At 40.5% G+C, this 22,292-nt stretch overlaps 2 protein-coding genes across 6 annotated transcripts; one reads left to right on the top strand and one right to left on the bottom strand.

Moving 5' to 3' along the window:
* Positions 1 to 421: 421 nt before the first annotated feature.
* Positions 422 to 9,259, top strand: srsf5b (serine and arginine rich splicing factor 5b). Of its 2 annotated transcripts, none has more exons than XM_079583890.1 (8): positions 422 to 833; positions 1,063 to 1,191; positions 1,940 to 2,010; positions 2,119 to 2,265; positions 5,941 to 6,010; positions 7,557 to 7,630; positions 7,760 to 7,867; positions 8,482 to 9,259. In XM_079583890.1, the coding sequence occupies exons 2-8, from the start codon at positions 1,066 to 1,068 to the stop codon at positions 8,780 to 8,782; spliced, it is 897 nt and encodes a 298-aa protein (XP_079440016.1). In that variant the 5' UTR covers positions 422 to 833; positions 1,063 to 1,065; the 3' UTR covers positions 8,783 to 9,259. The 2 variants fall into 2 exon arrangements, with proteins under 2 accessions (XP_079440016.1, XP_079440017.1); XM_079583891.1 differs by having other exon boundaries at positions 678 to 833; positions 1,066 to 1,191.
* Positions 9,260 to 10,394: 1,135 nt separating this feature from the next.
* slc10a1 (solute carrier family 10 member 1) lies at positions 10,395 to 20,710 on the bottom strand. 4 transcript variants are annotated; one of them, XM_079584187.1, is made up of 7 exons: positions 20,501 to 20,710; positions 17,468 to 17,774; positions 15,590 to 16,009; positions 13,619 to 13,823; positions 12,036 to 12,214; positions 11,708 to 11,907; positions 10,395 to 11,191 (listed from the first exon to the last, which is right to left on the bottom strand). In XM_079584187.1, exons 3-7 carry the CDS (start codon positions 15,976 to 15,978, stop codon positions 11,103 to 11,105), a joined length of 1,062 nt encoding a protein of 353 aa, XP_079440313.1. In that variant the 5' UTR covers positions 15,979 to 16,009; positions 17,468 to 17,774; positions 20,501 to 20,710; the 3' UTR covers positions 10,395 to 11,102. The 4 variants fall into 4 exon arrangements, 3 of the variants coding, with proteins under 3 accessions (XP_079440313.1, XP_079440312.1, XP_079440314.1); XR_013794412.1 differs by lacking the exons at positions 17,468 to 17,774; positions 20,501 to 20,710 and adding an exon at positions 16,135 to 16,172 and having other exon boundaries at positions 12,032 to 12,214; XM_079584186.1 differs by lacking the exons at positions 17,468 to 17,774; positions 20,501 to 20,710 and adding an exon at positions 16,135 to 16,193.
* Positions 20,711 to 22,292: the final 1,582 nt, after the last annotated feature.

The following is a 22,292-nucleotide window of genomic DNA, read 5'->3' as shown; positions in this document are numbered from 1 at the left end:
ATAAGGCTGTTTATTGTAATTTCTTGTTTAAAATTATTTGGTTGCAGCCATAATGGAGCTCACGACACTGACTGAGAAGCTAAATAGTTTTTGTTTGTTTTTTAGGTGAGTTGGACCAAAAGCGACGGTTCTCCGTTCAATGAGTCGAAACTGACGGTTATTCAAGTCAAGAATATGTGTATAGCGCTTTTCACAATACAGATTGTATTAAAGCAGCTTCACAGTATTAAATTAAAATAATAATAAAACGTCCATGTTTGGTAATGCTAATCAATAGTATTATTCATTGATTAATTAAATTGAATATCCCCAATTCAGTGGTTTATTCAGTGGTTCAGTATGATTCGTGAATCACTCGAATTGGTTTTGTGAATCGGTTCAATTGGTTTATTGAAAAGAGCCGATCAAAGTACAATTCTCTGCAGTGTATTTCTATTTACTATATATAACGTATGTTATGGTCGGAATAAACATGGCAGATCAGATTATTTATCAAATTAAATAATAATAATAGGCAGTAATATTGACACTACAGATATTTTGTCTCTAAACAATTACTACCATGAACATACTTTCATTTGACACAGTTTAAATTAACTTAATTTATCTATTTTTCACGTAACGTTATATATAGCTAACGTTACAGTACATAATGTTTTAATTTTTTTATACTATACGGTATCTGACACAGTAGTAGAGCGCAGTGTCTGAACTGATCTCAGATCAGTGTTGAGCGTCGCTCGCATCTCGCGGCTCTACACTGACTGACTCCATTTTGTGTGAAAGGGATTGTTCGCACACGCACTCATTCAGAGGAGAAACATTAGACAGAGGTATGTACCTGAGACAGTGCATCTTCACACTTGTTTGAAATCAGTTTTTAAGGTTTGTGTTGTTGAATCGACTGTTTTGTGTAACAATTCATCAGTTAATGAGTTATCTTTGGATGTGGGTTCTGGTTCATGAAGGCCCTCTAGCCTTCGTCGGTGTTTGACGCTTTCATAATAACAGCATCGTGATATTACGGTTGTTTTTTACCTTGTTTGTGTGTTTTTTTTAAAGAAGATGAGCGGTTGTCGTATTTTCATCGGTCGATTAAACCCCTCTGCTCGGGAGAAAGACGTCGAGCGGTTCTTCAAGGGTTATGGAAGAATCAGAGACATTGACCTGAAAAGAGGCTTTGGATTTGTGGTACGTTTTGCCTTTCGTAAACAATTTAATCAAATTTCAGATATTGCAACAGCATGCTGTTTGTGTTGCATTGTAATTATAGTGACTTAAGCTCTTGTGATGTGTACATGTAGGTGTCCAACCCCAATAATATATTAATAGCACATGTGCTGTGTTTCAAAACCTAGTCTACAATGGACAGCGTTTCTAAATCGAAAGCTCTCCTGGTTTTGAGACAGACACGTAATGAAGTGTTCATAATTTCAGGTTATTAGTATTTGATTGGGACAGTGCATGTTATACTTGTTAACAAGTATATACTTGTTATTTTTATACTATATATTTTCAAATTCACGACCATTCAAAAGTTTTGGCTAACCCAAAAGCTGCATTTATTTGATCAGAAATACAGTAAAAACATGAATGTGTAGAAATATTTTAAATATCCATTTTAACTTAATTGTAAAAATGGTAATTTATTCCTGTGATGGCAAGCAGCCATTACTCTAGTCTTCAGTGTCACAAGATCCTTCACAAATTAGTGATGTCGTCTTTAATCAATTTAACACATCCTTGCTGAATAAAAGTATTAATTTCTTACTGACCCCAAGCTTTTGAACGGGCATGTATATAATATTATTAAATGAAATTGCAAGTTTGAAACTGAGCAATTAACAAATGTAAACTAAAAGAAGGACTTGTATGATTTGGACAAGAAACTAGGAGAAATAAACTAAAGTTTAAGAATTAAGTACCTATTTTTTTTCAGGAATTTGATGATCCAAGAGATGCAGAAGATGCTGTTTATGAGCTTGATGGGAAGGAGCTCTGCAATGAGAGGTATAATTCAATTCAGTGCCGGTTTGTATAGTGGTTTTCACAACACATTGTTGCATATTAGGGACTTGAGACTTAGCTGATACAGGTATGATTACTTTTTCCCTGCAGAGTGACTATTGAACATGCCCGTGTCCGCCTGCGCGGGGGCCGAGGTGGTCGTGGTGGTGGTGGTGGCGGCGGCGGTGGTGGAGGTAGTGGTGGCGGTGGAGGACGTTTCCCTGGTCGGTATAGCCGTGGCTCCCAGGACAGCCGGAGGTAGGGGTCAATCTTTATTATTGCACATTAACATTATAAAGTTATATCTGGGTTGAGTTCCTTTTTCGTTTTAAAGAAATTAATACTTTTATGTAGAAAATATCCATTACATTGATTAAAAGTGACATTAAAGGACAATTCCGTTGAAAAATGAACCTAGGTGTAATTAACATATGGTTACCGAGTCGATCGTTCTCTGGGATACGTTTTCATGATAATCGAATGTAAAGAGTTTTATCTCTAAAAACTGATTAGCTTATAACGCTAGTATATGGGGCATAGAATAAGTATAAGTAAATCGCTAGTTAATACCACTAACAAGGCTCAAAATAGCCTCACACTAACATGGTAGCATAATGAGGGTCCGAAGCATTGAGAACTCTGTAAGTGTACAGACAGTTTAATAAGAATAAAGACAGTACACGTCGCGTATACAGGCAGGAGCCATCTTTGGAAAACAGACTCGACCAGTCGAGCCACGAACACCGTGCTACGTGAGCTGGTGAATAGGAATTACGTTTGTGAAATCTAACGTAGCACGCCGTTTGTGGCTCGACTGGTCGAGCCTGTTTTCTAAGATGGCTCCTGCCTGTAAATGCGTAATGTACTGTCTTTATAAAGTATCTTCTGATTAAACTGTCTCTACACTTACACAGTTCTCAATGCTTCGGTTTGCATGTAGGGACCCTCATTATGCTACCGTGTTAGTGTGAGGCTATTTTGAGCCTTGTCAGTGGTATTAACTTAGCCTGACTTTGTCATACTCCTATTCTAGGCAGATTGTGAGTCTGATACTGCTCTAGGGCTGAACGATACATCGAATTTTCATCGCCATCGCGATATGAACTCCCGCGATGAACACATCGCAACAGACAGCCTGACACGATGAATAATGCCTGGTTCAGATTAGCACTAATTTACACGTTTTTGACTCCTAAAATCTTGTCGTGGACAAGAAACATGTCAGACTACACGTTGCTTTCCGACCAGTCATCGCGTGCCGTCACACACGCACATTCACTCGCAAACAGTCACTCGCACGCACAGACACACAAACACACACACTCACTGTCCCTCGCTCACTCGCTCAATCACGCACGCACGCACGCACACACACGCTCACACTTTCACTGGCGCGCACACACGCTCACTGTTGCACTCACTCACGTCTCGCCTCGCTCACATATTCAACCCGTCGTGGAGGACCGTTAAAGAATTAAACATGCTATAGTCTTTCTGTCGTGAGGCATCGCAGACGCGACGTAGGTTGTCGCCCACTATGACACACTATACGATGACACGATCGAATCTTGCGTCCCGACGCCCGTTGTTATTACGAATCTCCACGACACCCATACGCCAAACAGATTGTGCCAAAATCGTGTTTTCTGAACCAGGCAGGTAATAAACCTTTGACCTATCACGCAAAAAACCTATTAAAGCACTAAGACATGGGAACAGTATAGAGCTGGTAAGTCCCGCCCCCTCCGTAAAACCCCACTGGACCTCAAAGTTGAAAAAGCGTCAATGCAAGTGAATGGGAGAAAATAATTATTTTCTGGTCCCGTTCGAATTGTGCCATGAATGTGAACATATGTTGTCTGTGAATTTTTTATATAATCTTTCATGTTACAAGTTTGACAGTATATGGTATGATTCGTCGGCTAGCAGTTGTGGAAAAGACATAACGAGAAAGACTACATGTCGCCTATGTGACGTCACCGCATAAAGTTGACTTACCCGTGGTTTTCGCCAACCTCAACGATTTTGTCCTCTCCCTGAAAGAAGGCGGTGAAGTGCACCAAAGACACAGCCATGTCTAGCGGGATCCGTGAGCTAGAGCCGTGAGCTAGTGGTGTTGACGTTTCAAACGCGTCGACAGCAGCGAAGAGTTGTAGTCCACAAAGTGCTCTCACACAAAGTCTACCCGTATCAAACTTCTACCCGCTAAATTGTCGCATTCTTCACATGAAAGATTATATAAAAAATTCACAGACGACATATGTTCACATTCATGGCACAATTCGAACGGGACCAGAAAATAATTATTTTCTCCCATTCACTTGCATTGACGCTTTTTCAACTTTGAGGTCCAGCGGGGTTTTACGGAGGGGCGGGACTTACCAGCTCTATAGTTAACAATCACATTTATCGCAAGTCATATCGTCATCGCAATATTAAACAATATTATCGCACATCGCAGCTTTTTCTCATATCGTGCAGCCCTATACTGCTCCATAGGGCTTTGATTATGAGGCGTGTCTTAACCGAACCAGGGGAAAAAAAACTGTGCACTCAATTGGATAGACCTACAACCAATCAGATCAACGCATGTTGAGCAACGCATAGTTGTCAACAGAGCTAAACTGCACGTAAATCAATGAGTGTAAACGATCTTTGCCTTTGTTGTAAAAAGAATTTAAGAATGTAATAGGCGGAGTACTTACAAGCACGAATAGCATTTTTGAGCGAAATACAAGAGGTGTATGTATATACGACCTAGTTCCCCGTTTAGGATTAGATCTGGACAATAAAGCAAATAAATCTTCTCGCATTTGTCGGCCCTGTCTCAACTTTATAACACGGTTGCAACGCGACTTGACTGATTTTAAAAAATGGAAAGCCGACGAAAGAGAGCCGGCTGAAGAAGCGTGTTCATCTGAGGCTTCAGAGAAAAGAGATCGTGAGCGCATCCCTTCCATTGGTTTCATTGCGTCCCGTCTTCTTAGCGACCATCAGAGCCAGCTAAACTTTTGCCGAATCCCGTAGGAAGGACGGCAAACACATCTTTCCGATCGACAAATACCTTGATTGCGGTTCTTTGTTCGTCTTTTAAAATGAATGCGCTGTCGATTTCTTTTATAACAGACGCGATAGCGGAATCTAAACATCTCAGTCCTCCAGCTGCAGTCGTGTTTGTTGAAAACCAGTTCAACCCAACCGCGCTTTGATGACGTGGTGATTACGTAACCGCAGATCATCTGTCCATCATCGATTAAAGCCCGCCCTGGCAATTTGATTGGCTCGGCCTTCTGGGAGCCGAGCATAATTACTCCTCAACGGATCGAGTCCAGACCGAACTTCCCGACCAAAAAATGTTGTGGGCGGGGTTCGGGCTAGTATTAACTAGCAATTTACCTATTCTATGCCCCATATACTAGCGTTTTAAGCTAATCAGTTTTTAGAGATAAAACTCTTTGACAACACATTTGATTATCATGAAAACGCATCCCAGAGAACGATCGACTTGGTAACCATGTGTTAATTACCCCTAGGTTAATTTTTCACCTGAATTGTCCTTTAAAGGCTGATTTATACTTTAAGAGCCTCTATGCAATAGACTACGCGTTGGTTTTCATTTATACTTCTGCGTCGTTGTCCGCGTTGACGCGCAATTACACATGCAGAGTGAGCATGTGAGAAACCCGAGGGAGGGGTTCTAGCAGACCAATCACAGCGCTTGCGTCCGCGTTGACACGTTGTTACATTTTTGGAGAGGTGCACGTCAAGGTACGCCGGAGGGTACGCGCGCTACACACAGCCTACGGCGTGAGTTCGACGCAGAAGTATAAATTGGGCTTAAGTCATATTTGCACAGTTGAGGTTGTGTAAACATACAATGTTCAGTTTTTTATAGAAATCAAGTCAATAACTCTTAACGGTTTCTCCTGTCAGGAACCCTCCGCCGATGCGCACGGAGAATCGTCTCATTGTGGAGAATTTGTCGTCAAGAGTCAGCTGGCAGGTGAGCATTCATAAATTTCCTGTCATGTTTTGGGGAGTCAGTTGATTTCCCAAACACTGCAAATAACACAAAAAAAGGAAAAAAAGGAATCCTTCATAGATTATCAGAATATGTAGAGTTAAGTTGATTTATTACCCAATTAAATGTAAATCAATGGCAGAAGTTGTCATTCTGAGATTACTTTCAAAATTCAAGGTCATATAATACTGAGGAAACAGTAAGGTTAAGTCACTTTGCCTCTGTTTTAACCAATTGTTCACCCCTCTATTTGCCAGCCTGACTGTTGTGTCGTATGGAAGAGCTCGCTAATGGTGGAGTTAACCCCTACAGGGTCCCTCTCTCTGGTTAAGCCACTCCCATTGTGTCCCACGCCTAGTTGACCTCCGCTGATCGCACGAGAGCTCTCTGAGAGTGATGCCCTCTCGCTCTAGACGCAGCGGCTGCCGCTACAAAGCGCGGTTTGTGACGGTGCCGAGCTGAAAGAGAGAGAGAGAGACAGAGATTGAAAGCGAGAGATCGAGAGAGAGAGGGGCAGAGAGAGAGCGAGTGAAAGAGAGAAAGAGAGCGAATCTCTGGCTTACACGCAGTCAATCGAGGGGTTCGGTAATTTGAGAGGCTTCGATCGGTATACGCACCCACCCTGCTCTCTGGTGGTCCCACACACGTGGCAGAGGATAAAACAGCCCGATGGGTACGTTCCCAGGTATTAGTCTATAATCTCTTCCTCGCTGTTTACGCTCGGTGCCCTTGAGGGGACGGCACAAATAGGGTACGATCGATGGAGGGAGGCCTAGTGCACTTCCACACTGTATGGCTGCACTTGTGTTTTGGTAAGAATGCATTTGCCATGTAAATGTACATTTTACTAAATGTGGGGCCCTTTTTTTACGAGCCGCTCCACATAGTTGCTCTACTAGTCTTGAATGTTGTAGTCCAGGGGTCCGGGAATGTCACAGCATTGCAAGCCAAAATATCCATGGTTAACATTGTTCCCTTGATTACTACGCCACCACTTTTTGTTCTGGTGCTAGTTAATTTTGGCGATGAGACACAGAAGTCTTTGTGTTTGCACATTTCAGAAGCCAGTGTTAGCAGCATCACAGAGCTTTAGATAGAGAGTCGAAAGAACATGAAATAAAGACTGATTTGCTGCTTGGCGTAGCTTTTTGTCACAGCATTGCAAGCCAAAATTTCCCAGTTCAACATTGTTCCCTTATTTACAACGCCACCACTTTTCATTCCTGTACCATTCATTTTGGCAATGTGTAAAAGTCTTGTGTGTCTCAATGTTTGCGCATTTCACAAAGCTTTAAGTAGAGAGCTTTTTGTTGGTTTCAAATCTATCCGTGTGCTGCAATTTTCATCCCTTCAACTTAATTTTTATGTTTATATGTAGCATATTGAACATGGTCCAGGCTTGAGCAAGATCTGAGAAGTTCTCGGACCCCAACTTTGATAGTTAATTTACCCTGATACTTCATAAAACGTGTAAATATGCTCATCTAAGTTACCTAGCTAACACAACATGCTGCTGTACTGTGTGTAGGATTTAAAGGATTTCATGAGACAAGCTGGAGAGGTTACTTTTGCAGATGCCCATCGGCCAAAGCTTAATGAAGGGTGAGCTGGCTGTTTTTTTCCCGTTACTCTCCCAGTCACCCCCCCCCCCCCCCCCCCCCCAAAAAAAAACCTAAATTGATATTGCATTACTTTTTGAATGTTTTATGTAATACTTTTATCTTTCTACAGTGTGGTTGAGTTTGCCAGCCATAATGATCTAAAAAATGCCATGGAGAAGTTGTCTGGGAAAGAGATCAATGGAAGGAAAATCAAACTTGTTGAGGCGTCCAGGAAAAAGTGAGTTATTCTTGTTTTTAGCATGTAATAATAATGTTTCCAATATTTTAAAAACATTATTTAATAAACATTTATGTATAAAATTAAATAAATATAAGATTTTCATAATTGCTACAATTATTTTGTTATTATTACTAATATTTGTTCAATATCATTCAAAAGTTTGGGGTCAGTCATTTTGATTTATTTTATGTTTATATATTGTATTATATATAGATAGAAATTAATGTTTGTTTTTACCAAAGATGGATGGAATTGTTCAAAATTGAGAGTAAAGACATTTGTTACATAAATGTTCAAATAAATGCTCTTCTTTTGAACTTTCTATTCATCACGGAAACATGAAAAAATGTATCACGGTTTACAGAAAAACTGATTATAATAAAAAATGTTTCTTAAAGCAAATGCCGACATGTGACACTGAAGAGTAATGGTTGCTTTGCCATAACAGGAGTAAATAAAATGTTGTATTTGTAATTAAATAAATGCATCATTGGGGAGAAAGAGAGATAAAAATATTTGTTTTTTAAATCACATCTACCCCAAACTCTTGAACAATAGTGTGTAGATAGATTAATGAACTGATTTTTCTCTTGCTTTCTCTTGTCCTGTAGATCCAGAACTCGGTCTCGCTCCAGCAACTCATCTCGATCTCGTTCTCGTTCACGAGGGCGATCCGCATCACGTTCTCGTAGCCGCTCCCGATCCCACAGCCCCAAATCACATAACCACTCCAGAAGTCGGTCCCGTTCAGCCAGTCCCTCTCCTGTGCGGCCCAAGGAGGCAGCGCGTGCTGAATCTGCATCCCCGCCGACCCCAGCGCAGCGGCCCCCGCCGTCCCGCTCCCCGCCGTCTCGTTCCCCGCCGTCCCGCTCCCCGCGGTCCCGCTCCCCGTCCGCTGACAGCCGTCATTAGATGCTGCTGCTGCACTGCGTGCTGAGGGAAGCGGCTGATGAAATTTATCGCAGCAATATTGTCCCACCTTTGGCCTCTCTCCATGCCAGTGTTTTCACAGCTCTGTTGCTAATTTAAAGGTATTTGACAAGAGAGTCCATTTAAATCAGGACTATACAGCTATCGTTTGGTGGGGGGGGTTTTAAGTTCATGTCTCAAATGTTTTTTTTGTGATTGTTGTTTTTTTATCACTACATACAGAGTGAGGTTTGATTTCTGTCGAGATTCTTTAATTGTATAAACATATTTATGGACAAACCAGTAAATATGATTGTTTTCAGTAAGTTTGACCCTTTGTTTTGTTCTGAAGATTTGTAATTAGGGTTTTATGAATAATGCAAATTGTTTGTAATGTAGATGCTTGAATTATAATGAAAGAAGTCAAAGAATTATCTGAGTTCCCTTCACGCTGCATGAATAAAGAGATCTTGTTACACATTTGTGAATCCCTGTTTTATATACCAGCCTGTTCATATGTACACATTTGATTTCTCATTGTGTGTATACACATTTTAATGTAGCATTTGTTTGAACGATTAAATTTCGCTTTTTTTGCCATGCATTCTCATTCTTTCTTCTTTTTTTTTTTGACAAAAGGATGAGATTTTAATATGCCATATTTTCGATGTATTGTAAACTGTCTCATGATTATGAGTATTTTTTTCAGATCATGTTGAATCAATGTCCGGCTTTGTCTGGATATGTTTTGATGCATGTTTTTCATTCATTTGGAATATGAGTCACCTTTCTGTACCATGATATAAATATTAATTAAATGTTTTTAAACGTTTCTAAAGTTTGTGTAGCACTGTTAAAAAAGAATAATAATAATAAATTCCCCAAAAAGCTGTTAGTAATGGGGTCAGTCGTTCATCTGAACGCTCAGAAACATTAAACGTTAGACATAAATATTGTTTGTTAAATAAAGTTAACTCTACAGTACACATTTATTGTTAACATGAAGATAAAAAATATGGCACAAAAGCGGTCACGGTTGTGCAACCACATACAACTGGATACTTTGAAGAAACTTTGTTGTTTTTCAAGGAGGAAGAAAAAAAGTGTACTTTCTGTTCCTCAGTTTCTCTTTCATGCTGTCTTTGCCCCGCTGTACTTTGGCCCCAAATTCCTCGTGTTTTTTCTTTCTTTAAACTTTTTTAAACTATGGGATCCCCTGTTAGGGTCAGCTGCTCGTCGGCACCGTTGGGCACTGTTTTCAGGTTTGTAATTGCTTTATTTTAGTGAAAATGCTATTACTAGCCTTTATAAGTAGCCGTGTCACAAATATACATTAAGGACATGTTTTAAATACAATTTAAATCTTTTGAAATGCATTTAACAATTTCAAAATAGGTGTCGAATATGTTTTTATTTAACTCTAGATGGCATTATATATATATATATATATCATAAGTGAATACACCCATGCTAAAGTTGACTAAAAAGAGGAATAAAAAATCATCTTTTGGAAATTGATCTTAATGCCTTAATTTAAAAAAATGAGGAAAACTCAAACCTTTAAGGACACCAATTTTCTTTGTGAATGAATAATGTATCGTAAATAAATAAATGTTCTTCCTTAAAATATAGGGTGCATAAGTCAAGACTCCCCTATGTTAAATTCCCATAGAGCCAGGCAGATTTGTATTTTTCGAGGCCAGTTATTTCATGGATCCAGGATTCTATGATCCTGATAAAGTTCCCTTGGCCTTTGGGATTAAAATAGCCCCACATCATCACACACCCTTCACCAAACCTAGAGATTGGCACAGTTTTATTTCAGTTTGCTTAATAGCTGGCTTGATTTGCATTGAGAGATGATCTTATGGAAAGTACCCCTTGGCAATCTCTAGGTATAAAACAGGTTAAAAAACAGTATGTTCTTACTGTGAAAATGAACCCACTATGACAACACGCACTGCTATCGCTACACAATCCCTGCACACATAACCTGGATGAAAAGTGCTACTTTTTACATTTATACTAGGAAAATAAAATAAAAATACTCCAGTACTAAATTATGAAAAGTTCTGTTTTATTGGTATGACTATAGTTTATTGTATTATGGCACTAAAACAATTATTAGTATTCCAGTTGAGACTGGAGGACAGTACAAAAGAACAATTAGGTACTACAGTCAAATTTATTATGTATTTTGTAAACAAAAAGCATTTTAAAACTGTCCATTCAGTTCTATACCGTTTCAATGATGAACTCTTTTAACTAAAAACTGGACTAAAACCATACAGGTGATATTTTGTCTTAAAATTGCTTTTTCAGCTTATAAGCACTGTAGAGTCCCCTCGTATGTCACTGAGGGTCCATTAGTTTCTTCAGCTGCTCTCTCCACTGCTGTGTGCACTTGTGTCTCTGTGTAAGAAAATAGAAAACCGTTCTTTTTCAGAATTTAGAATATTTTAAAATAAGCACTACATAAATCGTTAGGTTAAAAGGGATAGTTCACTTTAAAATTAAAATTCTGTCATCATATACTCACCCTCAAGTTATTTCAAACCTGTATGAATTTCTTTCTTCTGCTGAACACAAAGGAAGATGTTTTGAAAAATGTCAGTAACCAAACAGTTAACTGGTCCCATTGACTTCCATAGTAGGAAATAAAAAACTATGTAAGTCGATGGGACCTGGTAACTGTTTTGTTACTGACATTTTTCAAAATATCTTCCTTTGTGTTCAGCAGAAGAAAGAAATTCATACAGGTTTGAAACAACTTGAGGGTGAGTATATGATGACAGAATTTTCATTTTAAAGTGAACTATCCCTTTAATAAAATAGAATTCTACCACTTTTAATACTTAGATCAAATAAATTGATAAACATTATTCTCGGAAATGTACTTTCATAACAAGTTTAATGGACTTCGTGTACCTTTTTGGGATGGACTCAGCTTCTGAATGCATCTGAACAGGACTATGAAAAAAAGAGCCTCGACTATCTGGAACACCATGTAGAGGATGGGAAAGAAATACAGCTGACCAATGACCTCAGCTGGGAAGGCCACCTTCAGGATTGTGGAACACAGTTGGATGTTCTGACAACCTACCTCCACAGAAACAGTACGTCTGCCGCTGAGGACCAACACAGATGAACACCACACTTGAGAAAAGTGCACTGCGACTGAACAATAAATCAATTGGTTGAACAGATTTGCACCTTGGCCAGATACAATATTTCATATTCCGGTGGACATACATACGGTGCATTCATCCTGAACAGAGTGGACAGGATATATCCACATGTGAATCCAATCAATGGCATCAACGCAGCTGTGGCTATAAGTTGAGGAGATAGCACCGTGAAAAGTTTTCCTCCGTCAAATATACCAGCAAGAACACCAATGGCAACACAGGAGATCAGCATCAGCATCAACCCAACCTACAAGCCAACAGGGAATAAAACAGGAACATATTTGAAGAATATGCTTGTAATTCATATCATTTGTCTGTCATGCTGATGGCATGTATAGCCAGAGGATTCACCCTTTACAATACAGCAGATTGTGTGGTCGAGCAGCATAGAATGGTGATCTTGTTTTTTCACGCATAATTACAAGATGACAAGTCAGAGCTTTAAAAAAAATCTAAGTTTACAAATTGTAATTATGAGTCCTGTGAGGGTATAAACTTGGTAGGCAGATAGGAATCTCATAATAACTGTAATTCTGCATATGTCTGTGTTTCCGCGTTCAAGCTTGTTTGTGTTGGGGATTTTTTCAAGTGATGCTGAAATGGGTGGAGATTTAGGCTACCTAAATTAGGTTTAGGGTTAAGGTTAGAGCATGTGGTACTCATAAGAGCCAAGTTATGTCAAGCTCCCAGTCTCTGGACGTAATGGGTGAAGCTTAACCTATATAGTCCAGAGGCAGCCTTTTTCAGATTTCAGTCTAAATGCGTAAAGGAATCGTTCATTTGAAACACCACTACCATATGCTGCTGGGAGACGCACAGGTTTTGTTTTGGCTTTGTTTAGAGAACTATTTACATAGCAAAAACAGAGTTAAGAATGATAACTATTATGATAAATATATTAGCATCCACACCATGCTAATATATATACAAAAGTTCTGTTTATTTTAAGCACGCACTGCAGTTATGTCGTCTTCCGCTTTAAAGGCTCAGGATCTTTAAAGCAGCCTGGATTCTGATTGGCTGCCAATGTTTTTGTCATTCATCAGCTGGAAAAAATAAATTAAAAAATCGCTCTGAAAGTGATTCTGTGCCGTTGTCATTAGAGTTGTGGTGCATATAATTAGAACGATTATTAAAACTTTATAGTTCCCTTTCAATATTAGTCTCTCCATGTTGCGTCATCCTATAACACTATGGGGAACACCTTTCTCATAGAAATACTGATTGGAATAATACGTTGCACCTCAATAGCCAATGGCATTTAAGCATGCGAATTAGGGGCGGGAACACCTCCTTTATAATGCAGTGCTGAATTACTTTTCCTCATTGCCAAAAAAGGATTACGCATCACTGATCCCCTTACGGTCAAACTTACTTAATGTGTGTTAACAGACCATTGGTCTGGAGAACATAGGATCCATTTTGATGTGTTCATTATGTGCCATATATTAATCTGGGGAACACAGAGCCCTGAAACATAAGACCCTGACAACATAGTAATGACCCCATCGTGGTGCTGTTTTCCGGATCAGCGTGGCGGTTATTCGGCCGTAGGAACAACGCAAGTGTGTGCACTGTCAATACAGAACCATTTTTGGTTTCATTACAATGTAGAAATTGTTAAAGTATCCATGCATGAATTAGCACACACCTGGATGATGATCTTAGAATACTGGGGGACTCTGTAGTTGATCAGGACCCCAATACCGCAGGGCACCAGGATCATTATCAGGGCAACTGTGATGCCAGTGAAAGGCACATACTGCACCAGGTTTGAGAAGCCCTGGCTGTACAGGTAGAGCAGGAGGGGCATCATACCCAACCCCAGTGCTGTGGAGCACGTGGTCATCACAACACTGAGAGAGAGAGAGGGAAAATAGTTAAAGTAAGAAATAAGAAGATGCGTTGTGTGCAACATAAGCTGCCTTCCATTTCGACAGACAATATTTTTCTCTAAATACTAGCACTAAAAATGATAGAATACAATTCCTGTAACTTAATATATTGTATGCAACTTTTGGCCCAGCAGTTTAAAAACAAGACTGCATGCATTTTGCGGAAAAACATTGTTTCGGTTGTGCTTCGGCTCTGCGTGACTGAGCGTATGAATATGGTTTTGCGGCACCTGCAAGGAAATCCAAAAATAATGTAATCTAAGCATGTAGGTGTCACGGTGTGGTGCAGGCAGAAGACGACGAAGAGGCAAAGAGCTCCAATACAAACTTTTACTGAATAATAATGAACAGCTACAGACAGGCAGGCAGGATGAACTCAAACACACAAAATATGACTAACAACAGACGACAACTGGCTGAACTGTAAGGAACTATGGCCCCGTTTACACGTACATGGTTATTTTAAAAAACGGAGACATTTCCCTTCGGTTGTGCCCCTCGTTTACACGCAAACGGAGAATTCTCCTCTGAAAACGATTCTTTCTAAAAACTACGGCCAGAGTGGAGTTTTTGTAAAACTCTGTTTGCACGTTTGCATGTAAACTGAGAAAAACTGAGTTTTAGGCAGTCGACGTCACAGTATGCGACAGAACTTGCACTGCGTCAAAAGTGCGACCTATATTTTCGGGATTCTGATTGGCTAACGTGGGCTTGAGCTTCTCGTTACACCGCCACCTATAGGTTTGGCATGCTCTTGACGGCATATACACGGGTTTGTGTAAACGAACACTTTTCTGAAAACGGAGAGGGTCAAATGTCCGTTTATGTTACGTGTAAACGTAGCCTAAATACAAACACTGATGAAGAGTAACTAGACACAGGTGAAACAGATGATGAACTAAATGACAGTAACCATGGAAACAGATAAGTGGCGGGAAAATAGAACAAGGAAGACATGTGACAGATGAAAACAAGATACAGAACAGGACAGAAGAACATAACTGTGACAGTACTCCCGTACATGGTGAAACCAGGGAGGGGACGGGCGTCCTGGAGTCTTCCTCAAGAGGGTCAGCAGGGGCTGAAGACTCCAGGACAGTACCGGCAGTTCGGGAGATCAGGGCGGAGCAGGATGTGCAGGCGGCCAGGGCGGAGACGACCCTTCGGGCAGTATAGGTTACTTAACTGTTTACGTTCACATAAGACATTGCCAACTATGTTTACTAGGATACTCTCCAGGATGGGTGTTTTTACATCATTTTGGGTATTTTATTTTATTACATTTTATTTTGTTTTATGCAGTAGATGAAAGAAACTTTAATGAGAAAAGCATTGGAGGGAAAGCTGCAGTAGATCAGTGACAAAAACATCCTGTTTTGCTTTGTCTTTCCTCAAAATCAGAATTGGAATGAGTGCTATACAGTAAATAATGAAATTAACAGCAATTATTTAATTTTTTGAGGGTTTTTAAATAAAAATGCTGTATAGGTTTTTAACAAATAAAACTCAAATGTCAAATACCACAAGGAACACTCTCTAGTCTATAGGGTATGCAAACATCTTATGCAAACATCTGGGTTTGCTGATTGTCAGGTGATCTGTTATTGCTCAATTGGCTAAGCAGACGATTAAAATGAGATTTGCAGGAGATTTCTCAATAAGGTTAAGCTAATCTTTTCCCTTGTTTTACTATGGGACAGTATTTATTGTCTCATGATTTAGCCTACCTGAGGTTCATGTCTCCCTGAAGAGCCAGAGCAAAGATGTTTGAGAGGTTTCCTCCCGGACAGCATCCACAAATTAGCACAGCTAAAGTCTCCATAGGACCTAATTGAAACAGCCTTGCTAGGCAGAAGGCTGTGAGGGGCATTATACCAAATTGAGCCCCAACTGCAATCGCCACCCCTTTGGGTTTGGTGAGATGATGCTTGATCTTTGAGATCTCCATTGTGCAACCAAGAGACAACATGGTAATAAAAAGAATGACAATTAAGGCCAAGCGGATGACCATGTCCAGATTGTCACTGAATGCAGAGCCATTTGTAGTGGTAGTGTTTACATTCCTGTCAAAGCTTGAAAAGTTGAATTCGATGGTTGGATTGATAGTGGCTACCATTTTTGAGATGGGGATTTTTTTTTTTCATAAGCTGTGAGATAGAAGAGAAAACAAAGTTAAAGTGTCAAATAACATTTATGTAATCCAATAAACAATAACAAAGTTTTTCAAAGTTGTTAAAAGTATGTTTTTTTTTGGTATAATTCTCAAGCCTACCTTTGATTCATGTGCTTCAGTGAATGTGTGGGTTCTCTAGAAAGCCAGAGTGAGCAAGTGAGAGAAAAAAAGGCTGTCCTCTGCTCTGGTGCAGTTTTTTTTTTTTTTTTTTTTTTTTTTTTTTTTTAACCCTTTAAGGTCTTAGCTATTTATAACTGTTATTTACATCAGTGAAGAACATCACCTTATTTACATTTAATATAATGCAATAATTTCTGAACACAAACATATGTACACAGCTCAAAACTGTGTCACAGTTAAAAAAGCATCAAACAGGAATATATAGATTTAGTTGTTATATAGACGCAGTTGTTACAAAACAAAAAAGAACATAAAAGGAAAATATACTCATTTGCAACATAAAGTCAATCTTGTGCACAATTTACTTTTTTTCTTGCATATAATGTGCGGGGCTCCAAGTTTCAAATCTAAAATCTCTGCAAGAGTGTGATTTTCGTGTTCTTTGATTGCTACCCACTTTCTGTAACCAGTAACCACATCCTACACAATGCAGCGCACAAGATGTCAATGGTTCCGAGAACTAGAACCAATGTCTTCCAGAAGAACAAAATATTCAGTTCTCTCTCAGGTACTTCGCCAATATAAGCTTCCCATCGAATACTTCTATAATAGCCTAACGTTACTTCTAGTCGCATTTCCCCCCACTCTACCCTAAATTATGGGCAGTTATGATCATTTACATTTATACATTTGAATGAACGAATGAGGCATTTATATAGCGCTTTCATATACTACTGTACACCCAAAAGCGCTTTACAATTATATCAGGGAATCGCTCCTATTGATTTTAAAAGGAGTTTATTGATTTAAAAACGATTGTATTGCTTCCGTGTCCATGGCAACGCTCTGTTTTTCATGGCAACGATGTGTTCTAGGCTACTTAGCAGCGAAATAACAGACCGCATTCTACATTAGAATTTAACCAAGCCATGTAATATTATATGATATTATATGATATTATATTATTAGGAAATGGTACTATAAATAAATAAAGACCAGTTTTTATTATTATATTATACAACATAAGACCGGACCAAGAAATTGATGATGCAGCAAAATTTGCTGTGATTGCCCAAAAGGTCATTGATTTTTATATGTACAGAACAATGCACAGCTGCACTACTTCCTGAACTTTAGCCAGCTCCTTTGTTTCCTGTCTGCCATTATTGGACAAACTGATTAATCCAGGTCGGCCTGACCAACAACAATAATCAGACACACCTGGATTAATCAGTTTGTCCAATAATGGCAGACAGGAAACAAAGGAGCTGGCTAAAGTTGCAGTGCAGCTACTGGGCCTACTACCACCAACCTGTACACCTCCCAGACACCTCAGGACTTTACTGGACTCTGAAGGGAGGCCATCATCAGGTGTCTGAAGAGCGTCTGATCCAGGACACAGTCAGACCCAGTCCACGACCACCCTCGACCGCAGAGAATTCGCTAGAGCCCCCCGCCGACAGAGAACGACCACCCACAGTGATCAGTGAGCCAGAGCCCGAAGACAAAGGGACAGCGTCGAACATCGCCCCGGAGCCGAAGCCCCAGATTGAGTCTGTGGTAGATTTCTTCTTCTTCTTTTGCACCTGATTTAAGTCTTGTCTACTAGAATGTTATTCCTGCAAGAAAAATAAATGTAGTTATGATTAATTAAAAAAATCCATCACAAGTCTGACTAGGGGTGTGAGCCAGCGACATCAGTGGCCGAGATAATTCTGGTGCAATTGGACAACAAGGACCGGGTGATGGATTTGGACATGGAGGTACTACCGCCTACCCTGTCCCACCCTGTATTATCTGTTCTGAATCATCACTGTTTTAAGACAGCACTTAGACTGTTTCGTTGACCTGTTGGGAATTACTCTGTCACCTTCACCACAAAGCTCAGCCAGTCCTCCAGCCCCGCTCTATCATGACAACAAAGAGAGAGAAGGCAGGTAACAGGTATGTTTATTAGGAAATCAACAGAGTTGGTCAGGTCCACACAACGCGACACACTGGGGCGGGAGAGTGACGCAGGGACTTCGATGAGCAGCCGGGCTGGTGGTGGATGGTGAATGAAGCTGAAGACTGAATCCAGAGAAGTGACGAATAATGCGGATGACGACGACACAAGGAACAATCCAACGGGAAACGAAGATCACAGGAGACAGCCAAAACGGGACAGGAACAAACACCGGGAACACCACAACGCTCTGACACCAGAGAACACCAGTCACAGAGAATATATACACGAGTAGATGAGAGGACACACCCACACTAATGATACACACACAACACAACGATCCCACGAGACAAGGAAAAGACAGTGAATTCATGAACCGTGACACGCTCTGCTCATCCCCGGGAACGCCTTGCTGCGACGTAAAGCCTCAGGTCGTGCAATAGACCAATGCTACTTTTGCGTCATTGAAGGGTAACGCCCCTTGCATCTGCCTCCAAAATCTATTGAGCGGATTTCTGATGGCTCAACTTTTTTTGTAGAAACAGCTTTCCATTGGCAGGCTTTACTGGTACTTATAGTGGTGGAGATGCCCAGGCGGACTGAGGCTTCCAATTTATACAGAACTGCACCCACATGGGAACAGCTTTCACCTAGTCTTGGGTAAAACAAAAATTCAGTGTCAATTCCACGAAAACGTGAGCACAAGTCAACCACTACAGTATGGATCTCTTACCCTGCCATGCAGTCGCAGTGAGCTGCTCTAACTTTGCCACTATTTTCCACAGCTACCCAGGTGTTGTGGGGCTTGTTAGACACCCTCCAAGAAGGTTTAACACTGCTTTTAAAAACAAAGCACTTGTCTGTTTTTATGTGTAAAACAGCCTGGACCCAACCACTGACGAAAAACTTATGGGCCTTAACTTATGTTTTTCATTGTTTCCGATGTGTGCAGGCCTGTCAGACACAAACAGTGACATTGTTTATCATTTCTGGCTATAGTGGTGTCTGCTCTATCTTAAGATTAGCACTAGGCCTATATGACTTTTCGACGACCACTGCTCTGGGCTACATGTGACAACACGAACGGCAGTGGATCAAGCCTTCTAGGCTAAATTGGATAGCGTAATGTCACAACATCCAATTTGACAGCCCCACATACATAGGTCCCATACATATTTTGCCGTACAGTGTAAACCTTTTTACAAGTTTCAAAGTCCTAGCACTTTCTAGACACAAGCAGAAACCAACCAAGTCCACTTTAGTCCTAGCCTGCCACTATTTCAACAGTAAAACCAGTTAACAGCCAAGGTAGCGTGCCTAGTGAGAGCTATGTCAATAGCTTAAATCAAGTGAAATATCATCCAAGTAAACCACCGACTCCTCTTGACATGGCCTCATCGTCTAGTTTGTCATACTGTGACTGTGTTAATGAGAAAAAAAATAGGCTGCTACTTGGTGATTCCACGAGATAGTGGTAGATGTCTGAATAGTCCATATTTGGCCACTGCGTGGGGTCATTAATCCAGTTTTCGACCATTTCAAAGAGACACCTCTGTATCCCCGTATCCAGTAGCTTCTTTAAATACCACTCACGGTCCTCGGCCGGCAAAGAGAGTGTGTATGTTTGTGCCATTTTTGCTATCAAGAAACTTTGCAGATCTAGAGCGAGTTCTGTTCTCAGGGGAATCCGTTTGTCTTCCCCCAAAAAGGGGCGTTACCCTTCGATGACGCAAAAGTAGCGTTGGTCTTGTGGCTCCGCCTCCTGCCTCTAATCCCTTCGCTCCACCTCGGCCCTTCGACCTGTCATTCCGCCTTGGCTCCTCCCACCTTCGGCTTCGCCAGACACCCTCAACCTTGCGAGCCGCATACGCGGCGGAAGTAGTGACGACTGACCAAGGGGGAGCCGGTGGGACGAGGGAACACAGTTGAGCCCACCGTGTTCCCTCGTCCCACCCAAGGGGGTAATCCATCCGCCGGAAACTGAAGCCTCCGCGGGCGCCGCCATTGTAGCAGAACTTCACCTGCTGTTAGCATTCCATTGACTCCCATTCATTTTTGCGTCACTTTGACAGCGAATAACTTTACATCTGATGCGTCCAAAGACTCCATTTGTCCATTATTTATTTCTAAAGAAACTCGACAATGTATAAAAGGCTCCATTACCTTGTACCTTACGTTATGGCCCCGTAGAAGCCGTTTTTGTAAAAATAGGCTAACGATTGCGTCATAACTCACGCGACTCTCTGTCGCACTGTAGAGAAATTACCGTATAGACCGGCGGAGAAGCTCGCAGGCAATCGGGGGGACGTGGAGGCATAAAGTCTGATAAAGTCAAGGGAGTAGCCCACAGAGAGTGATAAAGTTGATCCTACTGCTAGCTCATGGACAGCTAATGCTCACGCTCTCCGTCTCTGCGAGATTCGGAAGGAAATTATTCAGATTTCTCTCCGCACAGCTACTAGAAGACTGACAGCTGTCAGACACGTTGCTCACGTGTTCAAGCTCAGTTTGAGCCTGCGCAGTTCGCCTGGCGATCAGGAAGTGAGTGCTTCAAATGGGCTTCACTTTTCTCCGTTGAAGTCTATGGGGTCGCTGTGTCCATCTTATATACTGTCTATGGTCCCACCGGCTCCCCCTTGGTCAGTCGTCACTCTACTTCCGCCGCGGACTCCGCCTCTGTTCTCTGTCACACTGGCTCCGCCTCAGTCCTCAGACACTCTGGCTCCGCCTCAGACGCTCGTCGCCGCGTATTCGCTTTGTCATTGGCCATAGCAACATCTTGGCTCCTCCCTCCCTCGGCAAGGTTGCACCTCTTCGGAGGGGGCGTAATGTCACACTTATGATTAGTTATTTTCTTTTAGTATTCTTTTATATACATTTAGTTTGTATCTTATGAGTTCCGTGTTCCTTTGTTTGAGTTTCCCGCCACTCATCAGTTCCCATGGACACTAATCTTCATCACAGCTGTTTGTCACTTAGTTAATCACCATGTGTATTTAAGTTCGTCACCTTCACTCGGTGTTTGTTCTGTCTCGTTTGTGAATGTGTTGCTATACCTTATGTTATTTTGCCTGTTGGATTATTATGAAATCCTGCATTTAAACTTTATCATGATCTTCATCTGTCTGCAAACTTGCTAACAATCTTATATAATTTTATATTATTTTACATAATCTTATATAATCTTATATTTTCTTATAATATAATATTGTAATGTATTATATTATATTACCAAGAACAGTATGAATAAATAAAGACATGTTATGTTTTTATATTATATTATACTATATCATATTATGTTATATCCAATGAATCAAGATCACTTAAACATCCAATCATAAACATTTGAACATTATTTTAATCTGAAAGGTATATATTCTTAATGTATAGTGCCATCTAGTGTTGAATATTAAATACTTGCTACACAACTAAATGATCTAAAAAAGTGACACTATACTTTATGGTACATCAAAATGTAATTACTAATCTGCTGTATGTTATTCATGTCATATTTTAAGTATTTGCAAGCCTTTATTTAATATAACGGTACATTATGAAGTGTTATGACAGTATACGCGTATTTTTGTATTTGACTGATTTAATGTGTGTATTGGCTATACACTGGCATTGCGTTTCTCTGAAAGGGAACTGGGTGGGACAGATTAATCCTGCAGTGAAGCAGAGCCCCCCTGAGGAGGCATGGGGGAAGGGTGCTGTGGGTCACATAGATTGTCTGAGATCATATCTGTGAGCTGGCACATAGACAAAGCTGCTTTTTAGGGCACTCACTCTTCATCCCGCTTCAGACTCCTGTAGTCCATTTCATTCTCCACAGCCAGTAGCATTTAGAAAACAGACAGTTGGAAGTGCTCAGATCATTACAAATGAAGATGGTATGAAAATGACTGGAAGGGGATTTGGTCTTGGACTGCAACGCATCCCTATTGACACACCATGCTGTGCATTTGTGTACATTCTTTGACCACAATAGGCACATTATGGATTCAGAAAATATGCATGGTCTATATGACGAATTTAAAAAGGAAATAAATCGAATGCATGAGTAAATGAGAAGTTACTTGGCTAATGAATAGAATATTTCATTGCAATAAAAGCAAAAAACAATCGTGTGACTTATTAGTTAATATACACTAGCCTGGTATGGGTCAAGTGCTATATTATTTGTTCTGGT

This window comes from Phoxinus phoxinus (assembly GCF_949152265.1).
Source record: "Phoxinus phoxinus genome assembly, chromosome: 16".
Lineage (NCBI taxonomy): Eukaryota > Metazoa > Chordata > Actinopteri > Cypriniformes > Leuciscidae > Phoxinus > Phoxinus phoxinus.
This window is presented reverse-complemented; position numbering and strand designations above follow the sequence as displayed.